Source organism: Mustela erminea, chromosome X (assembly GCF_009829155.1).
Source record: "Mustela erminea isolate mMusErm1 chromosome X, mMusErm1.Pri, whole genome shotgun sequence".
NCBI lineage: Eukaryota > Metazoa > Chordata > Mammalia > Carnivora > Mustelidae > Mustela > Mustela erminea.
In genome coordinates this window covers 38,880,743-38,893,973 of record NC_045635.1, presented here as the reverse complement: position 1 = coordinate 38,893,973, position 13,231 = coordinate 38,880,743, and the positions used below count along the sequence as shown (strand labels likewise).

General features: G+C 43.0%; 1 protein-coding gene across 6 annotated transcripts in view; it reads left to right on the top strand.

Annotated features, from left to right (window-relative positions):
* Positions 1-13,231, top strand: part of EFHC2 (EF-hand domain containing 2) — a 186,367-nt gene that overhangs the window by 22,098 nt on the left and 151,038 nt on the right. For all 6 annotated transcript variants that reach the window (XM_032330119.1, XM_032330116.1, XM_032330121.1 and 3 more), the window contains one exon: positions 8,640-8,828. In XM_032330119.1, the coding sequence (XP_032186010.1) occupies positions 8,640-8,828 (189 nt within the window). The remainder of the gene's footprint in view (positions 1-8,639; positions 8,829-13,231) is intronic.

Genomic DNA, 13,231 nt, shown 5'->3' with positions numbered 1-13,231 from the left:
TCTTGGAACACTGAAAAAAATAAAATAAAATTAAGATGTTAAAAAAAAAGAGAAAGAAATGGATAAACAACTCACGATACTAATGACTAGAGGCTGCTTCTCAGTTTGGCTTAGCTTTATGGCTTCCGTCGTGGCCCTGACAATTCACTGACTATTCAGTAATCAGTCTGAGCGTGTGATAAAGTTGCTCTTCTAATTTTTAGCAACAGGGAAGGGGCTGGTGGTATCAGCTATTAATTTGAAGTGAAACATCAAGGTGAGTCTGGATCTCGCAGCCGTGGTGGGACCCGGGGAGTTGAGACACGGAGGGAGCACGGTTTCTGGGGATTATATATTCCTCACTTTGTCATTCACTAAGACCTTTGTCCAGTTTGGGACTGAGACTAAGTACCATATTGCAGTCACTGGGGCAAGGGACAGGTTAACAAGTGGTCCTAAGAGATTACATCAGCAAATGTCAAGTGCATGTGCGCGTCGGGAGAAGCAGACATTTGAAACAAGTGCCGTATGGACTTTCACGTCATACCCAACAAATCCTCGAGCAATTAGTTTCTGATATATGCAGTTTTGAACTGAAATTTCCCACTAACAGGGGCGCCCGGGCGGCTCAGTGGGTTGAGCCTCTGTCTTCGGCTCAGGTCATGATCCCAGGGTCGTGGGATGGAGAGCCCCGCATCGGGCTCTCTGCTCCGCGGGGAGCCTGCTTCCTCCTCTGCCTACTTGTGATCTGCCTGCCTCTCTGCCTACTTGTGATCTTTGTCTGTCAAATAAATAAATAAAATCCTTTAAATAATAAAAAAAGAAATTTCCCACTAACACTCTGTTAATGCAGAAATGGCATTTTGCGTGCTATGTTGATGAGAATAACCATAGAAACCGGTATTACTAAACTTTTGGGTTTGAGTGTATGAATTTACAACCCACAAGCCACAACTTTAGGAAAAATTTTAGTAATAGTTCCTTTCATACTTAAAGTATTCTTTTTAAGAGTTAGGTCTAGCCGATTTAATTGTATTCAGCAAAAGAATTGGAAGTATTTGACAAGTATGTAGCTGGTACTCTTTGGATGGAGATGTTGCTCATCGATTTTTTTTTTTCTTTTCTTCAGCGTAACAGTATTCATTGTTTTTGCACCCCACCCAGTGCTCCATGCAATAGGTGCCCTCCCTAAGACTCACCACCTTGTTCCCCCAACCTCCCACCCCCCGCCCCTTCAAGACCCTCAGGTTGTTTTTCAGAGTCCATAGTCTCTCATGGTTCTCCTCCCCTTCCAATTTCCCTCAACTCCCTTCTCCTCTCCATCTCCCCATGTCCTCCATGCTATTTGTTATGCTCCACAAATAAGTGATACCATATGATAATTGACCCTCTCTGCTTGACTTATTTCACTCAGCATAATCTCTTCCAGTCCCGTCCATGTTGCTACAAAAGTTGGGTATTCATCCTTTCTGATGGAGGCGTAATACTCCATAGTGTATATGGACCACATCTTCCTTATCCATTCGTCCGTTGAAGGGCATCTTAGTTCTTTGACAGTTTGGCGGCTGTGGCCATTGCTGCTATGAACATTGGGGTACAGATGGCCCTTCTTTTCACTACCTCTGTATCTTTGGGGTAAATACCCAGTAGTGCAATTGCAGGGTCATAGGGAAGTTCTATTTCTAATTTCTTGAGGAATCTCCACACTGTTCTCCAAAGTGGCTACACCAACTTGCATTCCCACCAACAGTGTCAGAGGGTTCCCCTTTCTCCACATCCTCTCCAACACATGTAGTTTCCTGTCTTGCTAATTTTGGCCATTCTAACCGGTGTAAGGTGGTGTCTCAATGTGGTTTTAATTTGAATCTCCCTGATGGCTAGTGATGATGAACATTTTTTCATGTGTCTGATAGCCATTTGTATGTCTTCATTGGAGAAGTGTCTGTTCATATCTTCTGCCCATTTTTTGATATGATTGTCTGTTTTGTGTGTGTTGAGTTTGAGGAGGGTTTTTTTTTAAGATTTTATTTATGTATTTGACAGACAGAGATCACAAGTAGGGAGAGAGGCAGGCAGAGAGAGAGGAGGAAGCAGGCTCTGCTGAGCAGAAAGCCTGATGCGGGGCTTGATCCTAGGACCCTGAGATCATGACCTGAGCCAAAGACAGAGGCTCAACCCACTGAGCCACCCAGGTGCCCTGAGTTTGAGGAGTTCTTTATAGATCCTGGATATCAACCTTTTGTCTGTACTGTCATTTGCAAATATCTTCTCCCATTCCGTGGGTTGCTTCTTTGTTTTGTTGACTGTTTCCTTTGTTGTGCAGAAGCTTTTGGTCTTGATGAAGTACCAAGAGTTCATTTTCGCTTTTGTTTCCTTTGCCTTTGGAGACATATCTTGAAAGAAGTTGCTGTGGCGGATATCGAAGAGGTTACTGCCTATGTTTTCCTCTAGGATTCTGATGGATTTAACAGGAACTCAATTGAATTATTTTCTGAATTTATGTATTGTAGTTTCTCAATGTTCACAGCATTGGTGGGTCTTATGTCATAAAATAAAAGGCTCTGGGATGCCTGGGATGGCTCAATGGGTTAAGCCTCTACGTTTGGCTGTGGTCATGATCCCAGGGTCTTGGGATCGGGTCCTGCATCCGGCTCCTTGTTCAGTGGGGAGCCTGATTCTCCCTCTGCCTGTTGCTCCCCTGCTTGTGCATTCTCTCTGTGTCTGATAAATAAATAAAATATTTAAAAATAAAACAAAGGCTCTGTGGGTGCCTGGGTGGTGCAGTCGGTTAGGAGTGGACTCTTGGTTTCAGCTCAGGTTGTGATCTCAGTGTTGTAAGAGTGAACCCTGCCTCGTGCTCTGCACTCAGCATGGAGTCTGCTTTAGTTTCTCCCTCTCCCTCTGCTCCTAGCCCCTAGCACTGTCACTGTCTCAAATTTTAAAAATATATCTAAGATATAAGGCTCAGTTTTTTGGTATTCTTAGTCACTGTCACTAGCTGGACAAAAATGTGCTAACAAGAGTTCATAGCAGTTGTGTATGTGTACATGTCTGGGGGTAGGGAGCCGGCACTCCTCCTCTACCCTCTCCCTCTTCTCTTTGCTGCTGTGGTGGTGGAAAGGAAGGACTAGACTCTCTGAAAGTGCTTCAGGTTTAATCTGCTGTTTTGGTCTCCACCAGAAATTTCAGAAATGAGAAACTGAGCCCAGGAGCTGTGTCAATAGGTAGGCTAAGGGGTCAGGGGATGGAAGTCCTTCATCCTTTTTATATATTTATTTTTTAATTTTTAAAAAGCTTTATTTATTTGAGAAAGAGCATGAGAGGGAGGATCAGAGGCAGAAGTAGACTCCTTGCTGAGCAGGGAGCGTGTCGTGGGACTTGATCCTGGGACTCTGGGATCGTGACCTGATCCGAAGGCAAATGCTTAAGTGACTGAGCCAGCCAGATTCCCTTCCTTCATCCTTTTTAGTGCTTTTCCTCTCTCATCTTCTGCTCCCCAACCCTTCCAAAGTGGAAGTGAGGCTTGCGTGAAACTTTCAAATCACCTCCCCTCACTCTTCCCTCTATAACACATCCAATCAGATGTTGGTTTCTTCACCTGATGGTGGCTATGGCAGTGCCACTCAAAATGTGGCATGTGTGTGTGAGACACTGGGAGTCTTTAGAAGTTTATATGGCAATTTGACATTGCTATGATTTCCAAGGGTGTGATCAGTGGGCTTGTAAGACTTTGTATATCTTTGTATTTATTTCAATTTCTTATAATTAATTTTATTGTATATTGGAAAGGTATTAGTCTGAAGCAGTTTTGGGAAAATCATCAACTTGCCCTTCTTCAAAGATAGTTCGAGGCCCCCTGTTCTATATCTAGAATGTCCCTTCCTTCCCATTCTCATTGTGCCTCCCTTGTGCTGTCCTTTCTCATTTGTGCCTGCTCATGCACTAACAGCTCGCTAAGTCTGCCTGCCTCTCACATTTCTTTCCAACCCACCTTTGTTTGTTGGTTTTTTAATGTCTGGCACAAAGAGGTGAATTCATTATATTTGTCTATTTCTGGCATTACGTCATTGATCTGTGCAAGGTCCATCTCTGGTTTTAGGTATTTTTATTCCGTATTGGTCCTTAACCTTAATCTCATTCTTTCGCCGCTTTACATAAGCTTCCATATAAATATCTCTGATGCACATTCTGGAACCTGTATGTTTCCTTGCAAAATATGTAACACTGTGTGTGTGTGTGTGTGTGTGTGTGTGTGTGTGTGTATTTTTAGAAACAAATGTAATTATTATTATTATAGATAATCATTTTTTTTTCAACCAACAATGTTTGAAGGATCTGTGTTGCTGTGTGTACATTTGATGCTATGGACTGAAATGTGCCCTCCCCGGATTCTTATGTTGAAGCCTCAACCCCCAGTGTGAAGGTATTTGGAGATGGGGCCTTGGGAGGGAATGAGGTTTAGAGGAGGTCATGAGGGTGGGGCCCCCATGAAGAGATTAGTGCCCTTTTAAGAAGAGACACCAGAGAGCTTGCTGTCTGTTTCAGTACCCTGTGAGGACAAACTGAGAAGCCAGTTTCTGTTGTTTCAACCACCCAGTGTATGGTATTTTGTTGTGGCATTGTGAGCTAATGCATCTGGTTTAGTGTTTGGTTTATTGCTTCAAGCAGTGAGGTGAAATTAACATCCACCATTAAACCATATTTTCTTGTTGATTTCATCAACACAGATCTTTAGATTACCTTCCACTTCCCCAAAATACCATGACACATTCTCATATTTAACCACTTATTGACTACTGTGAGAATTTCTCTGAGATATATATCCTGGGGTGAGATTCTTGATTATTTTATTTTCATTTCAGATGTATACAGTAGTTAAATGTGAGGCTTTCCATAGTATAGACCTCCTTATGTATTCTACTGTCTTACCCTCTTTCTAAATTTGAACTTGTCCTTTTTTATTAGACTCACTACTCTCTGGCCCCTCCTGCTGGGTGCTGTCAGCTCAGCTGCCGTGCATTACATGTAACCTTGTCCCCAACATCCTTACCTGTCCTTTGCTGTCCGATTCATACCGTTCCTCCCTGCCCAGGACAGGATCCATTTACCCATGGGACCTCACCACTGCTCCTCCAGCCTGGCTGACTAGAGCTTAAGGTCACATGAACTTAAGTTCAGAGGCAGGCTTCACTAGTTCCAGCGTCCCTGTGGGTATGCTAGTCTACTTCCCTCTACTTTGGTTTCCTCATTGGTAAAAATGGCGATAATAAAACCTATCAGATAGTTTGGTGATGGTGAAATGAGATAATGTACAGAAAGCCCTCTGGAGTCTAGCTCACAATGAGTGGTCAGAAATGGTACCTGTACTATTTTCTAGTTTTCTAGTTGTTCCTTAGATCTGAATAGTATCTCATCAGCAAGACTGTGGGTTTCTTCTTAGGGTGGAGGCTGCGTCTTATGCTTATTTTAACTAGTAAATCTGGCATACAGCTTGGAGTACAGTAGATGCTTAAGAAGCATGTGTTGGTTTGACCTGAGGTGAGTTTGTGATTGCCTGAAAGGACTTGCTTTATTTTATTTATTTTTATGTATTTATTTTTTCAAAGAGTGAATGCACAGAGTTGTAATACACAATGCGAGGCAGAATGGCATGAGAGCTGAAGGGGCAGTGGGTATGTGCAGGGAGCAGCCACTGGAACTCCTTGGAGCCTCTGAGGTTACTTGCTTTAAAAGAGGAAACAATGCTGGGTGTCTGGGTGGCTCAGTTGGTTAAGTACTGCCTTCAACTCAGGTTGTCATCCTGGAGCCCGAGGATTGAGTCGGGGGGGGGGGGTCCGGGGGGGGGTCGTCACTGCTTAGCAGGGAGTCTGTTTCTCTCTTTGACCCTCCCCCCTCTCAAGTTCTCCCTCCCTCTCTCTTTCTCTTTCTCAAATAAATAAAAGCTTTAAAAAAAATAAAAGAGGGAGCATTCATGGAAATGCGGGAAGAAACTCTAGCATTCGTTTTAACCAACCCAGTTTTTGCTTTGCTTTGGTGATTTGGGATTGACTTGTGGTAATCTGAAGGTGTATGAGTGGCAGGTTTGTGGGGGAGGGGGAGTCAGAGCTTGGTAGCGGTCATGACTATGGATTCTCCAAGGGACAGAGCCAGGCTGCAGCTCACCATCTTAACCACCGCCTCTGGCCTCCCCGTCATAGCCTTTGAGCTGGGTTGTTCATCTGCCCAGGGCAGCTGTTGTGGCCTTGTCTCCCATGCGTGGGGCTGCTCAGGCCCTTCCTGATTATTCCAGGCTGCCTTCATTTACAAGAGGAAACTGGGTCTTTTCTTTTTCTCTTCATTCTTTCTAACATTGAGTATTGTATTTTTTATTTTGATTGAGGTATAATTGACACATTATATTAGTTTTGGGTATACAAATGATTCTGTATTTGTATATATTGCAAAATGATTAAGTCTAGTTAGCATCTGCCACCACACGTAGAAAGTTTTTTTTCTTGGGATGAGAACTTTTTAAAATTTAGATTCAGTGAGCCAACATATAGTACATTAGTATCAGATGTAGTGTGCAATAATTCATCAGTTACATACAACACCCAGTGCTTGATGAGAACTTTTAAGATTTACTCTCTTCGAGACTTTCAAATAATACAGTACAATATGAATTATAGTAACCATGTTATACATTACATTCTAGAATTTATTTTATAACTAGATAATTATTCCTTTTGACCCCCTCACCCATTCTCCCTCCCACCCCCACCTGTGAACAACCACCAATCTGTTCTCAGTATCTGTGAGCCTGTGGTGTTTTGTTGTTTGTTTGTTCGTTTGTTTTTTGTTTTTAAGATTCTACATATAAATGAGATCAGATGATATTTATCTTTTCCTGTCTCATTTCACTTAGTGTAGTGCCTTCAAGGTCCATCCATGTTGTCACAAATGGCAAGGTTTCATTCATTTTTTTATGGCTGAATAATTGTGTGTGTGTGTATCTTGTGTTTTCTTTATCCATTGATTTATTGGTGGACACTTACGTTTTTATCATGTTTTAGAAGTTATTGTAAATAATGCTGCAGCGAACACAGAGGTGTATATATTTTTTTGAGTGATATTTTTATAGATAAATACCCAGAGGACTTGCTGGATTGTGTGGTAGGTAGTTCTGTTTGTAATATTTTCAGGACCTCCACACTGTCTTCCCCCATGTCTGCACCAATTCCCACTCCCACCAACAGGGCACGAGGGCTCCAAGATTTTATTTATTTGACAGAGAGAGAGAGAGATCACAAGTAGACAGAGAGGCAGGCAGAGGGGTAGTAGGAAGCAGAGGCTTTAACCCACAGGTGCCCCACGTCTTGTCTTTTTGAATAGGAGCTGTTCTCACAGGTGTGAGGTGATATCTCACTGGGCTTTTGATTCCCATTTCCCTGATGCTGAGTGATACTGAGCCATTTGTGTGTCGTCTTTAGAAAAATAACTGTTCAGACGCTCTGCTCATTTTCTCATTGTATTGTTTGTGTTTGTGCTTTTGAGTTGTAGGAGTTCTTTATATATTTTGGATATTAGCCCCTTATCAGATAGAAGATTGGCAAGTATTTCCTGCTGTTCATAGGTTGCCTTGAAATGAGGTCTTTTCAGACCTCTGGTCAGAATTCCCTGAGTCATGCTTTTGCAAAAGATGGTTGCCCCAACAAAAAATGTTAAAACTCCAGCGACAAATTCAGGGTAATGGTTACCCACAGGCGAGGCAGGAAGGGGAGCAAGAGATGGCTTTGCTGTAATCGGAGTTGTTTTATTTTTTTTATTCAGGGCTGCGGATGGATGTTCACCATGTATGACATGTAGCACAATAAATATTTATTTACATTTGTTATAGATATATTTATTATTTATATTTAGTTCCTTGTGCACAGAGGCAAAGGATATTTGCAAATGGACTTGCTAGGCCAGACGGCATCTGCACTTGTCACTTTCCTGGGTATTGCTGGATTTCTTCTCCGAGGGACTCTTTCTTTTACTTCCCTGCTGCAGAGCACGCGAGCTGACGTCGGCCCACATCTTTGCCAACCCTCGGTAGCCTCGCCCAGGCTTTTCTCTCTCTGCCCAGATCCCCAGAAAAGACAGGAGGGGAGTGAGGAAAAGGAAAGACAAATTTTTAAAATGAGGATGAGAATGTCAGCTCTGAGGAATTTCCTGTTACATTCATTTTAATGAGGAAAAGATTTTATTTTCTGTGTCAGTGCAAATAACGTTTAGACTTACGTAGGAAAACTTACATTTTCACTCTGAAGTAGAGGATCCCCCCCACCCACCCCGCGCCGTTTGCATTCTTGGCAAATAAGTAGAATAGACCAATTAGCAAGCTAATGTTCTAAATGTTCACTTGCAGTAATCGTTATTTTTAACCATTTTAAATAGCATGGAGCATCGGGTTTCTTCTTGATTGCTTTTCAAAGTTTTGAATTTGCTAAAGTGAATTGAATTTAAAAATGTGACCCAACTTTCTGGATGAAAGTGGATCATAATTATTTGCCACTAGAAGGTGCATTTTGTAATGGGAAAAATAAACCGTGGGGGATGTGTTTACCTTTTAAAAAAACGAGTAGGGCAAGACAGAAAGCCATACTTCAGCCATTTTATGTTGTGGCTTGCATTCACAGGTGGGAAAGGAGAAGTTCCACAAATCTCAACATTGGGGCTTTTGCAACAATGTGAGCATGCTGGTGAGTGAAGATAAACCTGGAATTGGTGGAGAACTGCTTTTCGGGCAAAAGATGAAGCCTAAATATAGTGCATTTCCTAAAGGAATCGGAAGTGATGTGCCATCCTGGGTAGCTTTCGATAAGCAGGTAAGTCCCTTGGCACTGGGAAAAATGCAATTGTAAAATGTGACATGTATGATATAGTAAATATTGGAGAAAATGCGAGCCCTCGATGTAAATGTTCAGGCTCGTTCTTTTGTAAAGACACATTGCAGAAGAAAAATACCCCACGGCTCCTCTTTCTGACCAGGCCCACTGGATTCAGGACACTGAATGTTTATTTTTCTTGGCTAATGCTTATCAACCTTTCTCCCTTCTCCTCACCTGGACAGGATAATCTGTCCTCCCGTAGACGCTTAGAGTCTGGTCAGTGTCACTGTTGGTTCGTGAGTTGCCATTAATGAAATCATGTTGTTTGATTTGGAACATGCCATTAAATAGCAACAGAAAGATGTATTCTCTTTTCTGCATACTAATCATGGTTCCCCATCCCTCAGAACCAAAGGGTGATGGGGTATGAATTGTAGAAGTGAATGAAAGAGGCGCCATTGTTAGACAAGAACCTGAACTGAACGTATATGTGTACATAACACACACATATCATGGAGTATTGATAATTGAAAAAGGTGATCCATTTGAATATCTTTAAAAGGAACTAAGATCAAAGGGAAGAAAACTGCAGGATAACCAATTATTGCCCATAAGACAGCACAATGGATGTGTTGGGTTTACGAGAAAACCTTGTATTGCGGCTCACGTTCTGCTTTCCAAAAAGGAACCTGTTACTAGGTTATTTAAATTCTGTAATTAAAAATTAATTCAGGACTGTGGGGACCTGGGTCGCTCAGGTGAGTGTCCGACTCTTGGTTTTGGCTCAGGTTGTGATCTTGGTGTTGTGAGATTGAGCCCTGTGTCAGGCTTTGCGCTGAGCAGGGAGTCTGCCTGGGATTCGCTTTTTCTCTCCTCTGGCCCCTCCCCCCAGCTTGAGCATGTGTGTGTTCTCTCTTGCTCTCTCTCTCTCTCTGCCCAAAATAAATCTTAATACAAGTAATTCAGGACTAGATAAAGAATTCAGACCTTAATACCCTAAGTTTACCAGGTGGTTTTTAGCAGCTTTAGCATGGATTAGTTGGCAATACTTTGGTTCCAATTAAAATGTCTCCAAATTTGATAGAAATGACATATTCTGTGTCATCTGTTTTAGGGTTGATCAGTTAGAGCGCATATTTTTTTTTTGAAGCCCATTTCTGACACTTATGGAGATCTAACAGACTGCATAGGAAGCTTCTTTCCAGGGAAATCATCTCTACTTTGAACATGGACCATTGTTTCTCTCTCTCTCTGTCTTTAAAAAAAATTTTTTTTAAAATTATTTTCAGTACCTGGCCCAATGTTGGACCTGGAGTTCAGAAGCAATTTCTGGGCTAACTTACATGGCTGGCTCGTTCATGGTTTCCTGTTAATATCAATCTTATAGGTGTTTGCACATCATCATTCTAGAATATTTAATTTGCAAGTGACAAAGAAAAGATTCTATTTTTACTTTTTGTGTCAAAAAGAGGGTATTGACAATAGTTTAAACTCATCCACTACTGAATAAAAGTAATGTTGGAGGTGACAGTATATTAAACTATTCTTTTGCACTGAAAGTTGAAAATTCATTTTATTTCCTGTTTTTCTCAATATTTAATATGTGCCTTTCAAACCTATTTTGCAGCCCTTTAATTACTTATAAAATTATGTAGAATATTTCATGAAGTTGGAATGATTTTAGCTTCAAACTTCTTGAGAAAATGAAGAGCTTGCTCATTTTAGGCCTAACTAAATGCAACATAATTCTTTCAGTTATTTTGTTGGTCAACTTCAATTAAATATTCATTGAGCTTTCAATGAGACACTAAGACTATGAAATATTTACGTGCTCTGATGAGATTGTGAACTACAGCCTGGATCCTGGTTAATACCCAGAGCAAATTATAAAGTGCTTTCCTGTTCGTGGTTCAACAAAACAAGTCAACACCTGTTAATCATTTTTCTTAAAAATGAGACATCTTTAACTCGTTGCCAGTTCTCTAATGACTTTTAATCATAGCAGTATATCCAGGCTTATATTCTCAAACAGTGCAAGACAGAAATAAAGGCAGTTCTTTGGAAAGTGTATCAAACTCTACTCTTTGTCACAGATGCCCTGGTGCCCACCCAGGTCCACGTTAGGAGTGGGGCACCCAGCTCCCCCAGCTGTAGTACGTGCTTTGGCAAACAGCTCATACCCATAACCCTTCACGGAGTGGTGTTCTTGGCCGATGGACATTGCATTACCCAGAGAAACCTGGATGGTTGCACTGGCCCCATCACTGTGAGAGGAGGTGGCAGATGGCTGCCTGATTTATCAAGGGTGAAAAAGCTGAGCTGCTTCAAGGCTAGACAACTCTGTATTGTGGATTTCAGCTCATGGCCCCCTGTGCATCAGGCCCAGGCAAAACCTCATGTGTGATTGCATCCTTGCTTGGCTCATTTCCCTTCCCTTGGGTGCTCCCCTCACTACTTAAAAGTTTCTCTTGGGGCACCTGGGTGGCTCAGTGGGTTAAAAGTTTCTCCTAAGAAGGTGCCCTTGGGGGCACCTGGGTGGCTTAGTCAGTTGACTTAGTCCTACTCTTGGTTTCAGCTCAGGTCATAGTCTCACGGTGCTGGGGTGCACCCCTCTTTGGGCCCCATGCTCAGTGCAGAGCTGCCTCACATTCTCATTCCTCTGCCCTCTGCTCCTTCCCTGCTCGCTCATGCCTTCTCTGTCTCTCTCTCTCTCTTTCTCAAATAAATATACAAAATCTTGAAAAAGAAAGAAAAGAGTGTGCCTTCCATAAATCCCATGCACCTGAATCTCTGTTTCAGGCCTTGCTTCTATGGAGCCCAACCTAAGATGACATTCTGGGTTTTATCCGGAATTCTAGAAGTGACCATAATATTGCTCTGCCCAGGCAGACCATCTGATCACCAGCAGAGAAAAGGTGATTTGTGATCACCAGGAAGAGCCGGCCTTTACTATGTTGCATGGGCCCCATGGCAGACATTTCTAGCTGTTTCTCTTTCACTCACCAGCCCCCCCTCCTTCTTATAGAGGGAACCCTGGTGTTATTGTGGCTGCACTTGTGCCCACACAGCCGAAAGGGGTTCAGCTGCTCAGGCTCCTTGCGGCTACGGGCTGGTCAGGGGATTCACTTCTGGCCAGTGGTATTTGGGTGAAGGTTTACTGTGTAGGGTTCCTGGGAAATCTGTTTTTTTCCCCTAATTAAGAGGCTCGGCTGATAATGTTTCCCCTGCACTTCGCCATATCTGTGTTTTCTTGTCTGGAACTAGAACCTAATTCTGCAGCCATCTTGGCATCATGGAGGCCCTGGGCTGCCTGTCTTTGGATTTCTTGTTGTATGAGAAAAATCAGCCCCCATTTCAGAGGTTCTCCGAACCTAGGGAGGCCTTTGCAAATGTGGGCAGGTGTTTTGGGTTGTCATAGTGACGGGGACTAGGTGGAGGCAAGTGAGGCCCTTAACTTGGTGGCAGAACTCACGGGGCACCAGAACCTCAGTGATCAAGCGGGATAGTATTCTAATGAACTATCGTCAAGAATCAAAATGAATGCCAACATTCATGATGACCGAACTAGCAGTATTTTAAATGAAGACAAGATCCATGAACTGCCTTGCTGGGCCATATTGGAGGCGGAGGCAAAAGGAAAAAAAAAATCAGTAGTACTGATTCCATCTTTATTTACCATTTTTGGAATTTTGATGTATTGTTTCCCATGGCTCGTTGGCATTCATCTGGATGTTTTAAATGGCCTTGCCTAGGGCAGTGCCTGGTCCAGAGGCACCTTCCCCTGTTGAGTACTAGTGATGGGCCAGCTAGTACTGCCATGTGGAGAGGGCCACCCTGGATGGGGGACAACGTCCTCCCTAAGATACCAGTCCTGCTGCCGTTGAGAAACACAGTCCTAACGGGCCCTGGGAGGGTTTATGCCGATGGCCGGTTTTGCATGATACTGCATCCGCCCCCCACACCGCACCCCGAATTCGTCAAATTCACGTGAATACAAGCAAGTGCATACTCACTCACACCAGTTAGTTCGAGCCATCATTCCAGCATGACAGCGAGGAAGAAGCAGGCTCGGGTGATTGTTCTCACTCTGTAAGTGAGGAGTCATTGGTAAGAAGTGGGGCAGGGACCAGGAGCCTGAGGCTCTGCGTTGGGCGGTGCTCCTCACGAATGGCCTGTGTGACTGTGGCTTTAGTCACTTTCCCTCTCTGAGCCTCAGTTACCTGGACCTTGATGAGGGTCTCGGCGGGCTGATCTCAAAAGCCCTTTCACCGCTAGCAGTCTGTGCTTCAGACTTTGGTCTTAGTAGGCATAACATTTAGTCTGTGACTCAAAGAAAATTCCCACTTGTTCATCCTAGAACAGAGCCCAGATCTTGGATCTTTCGGCCTTGGGGTTCTTTC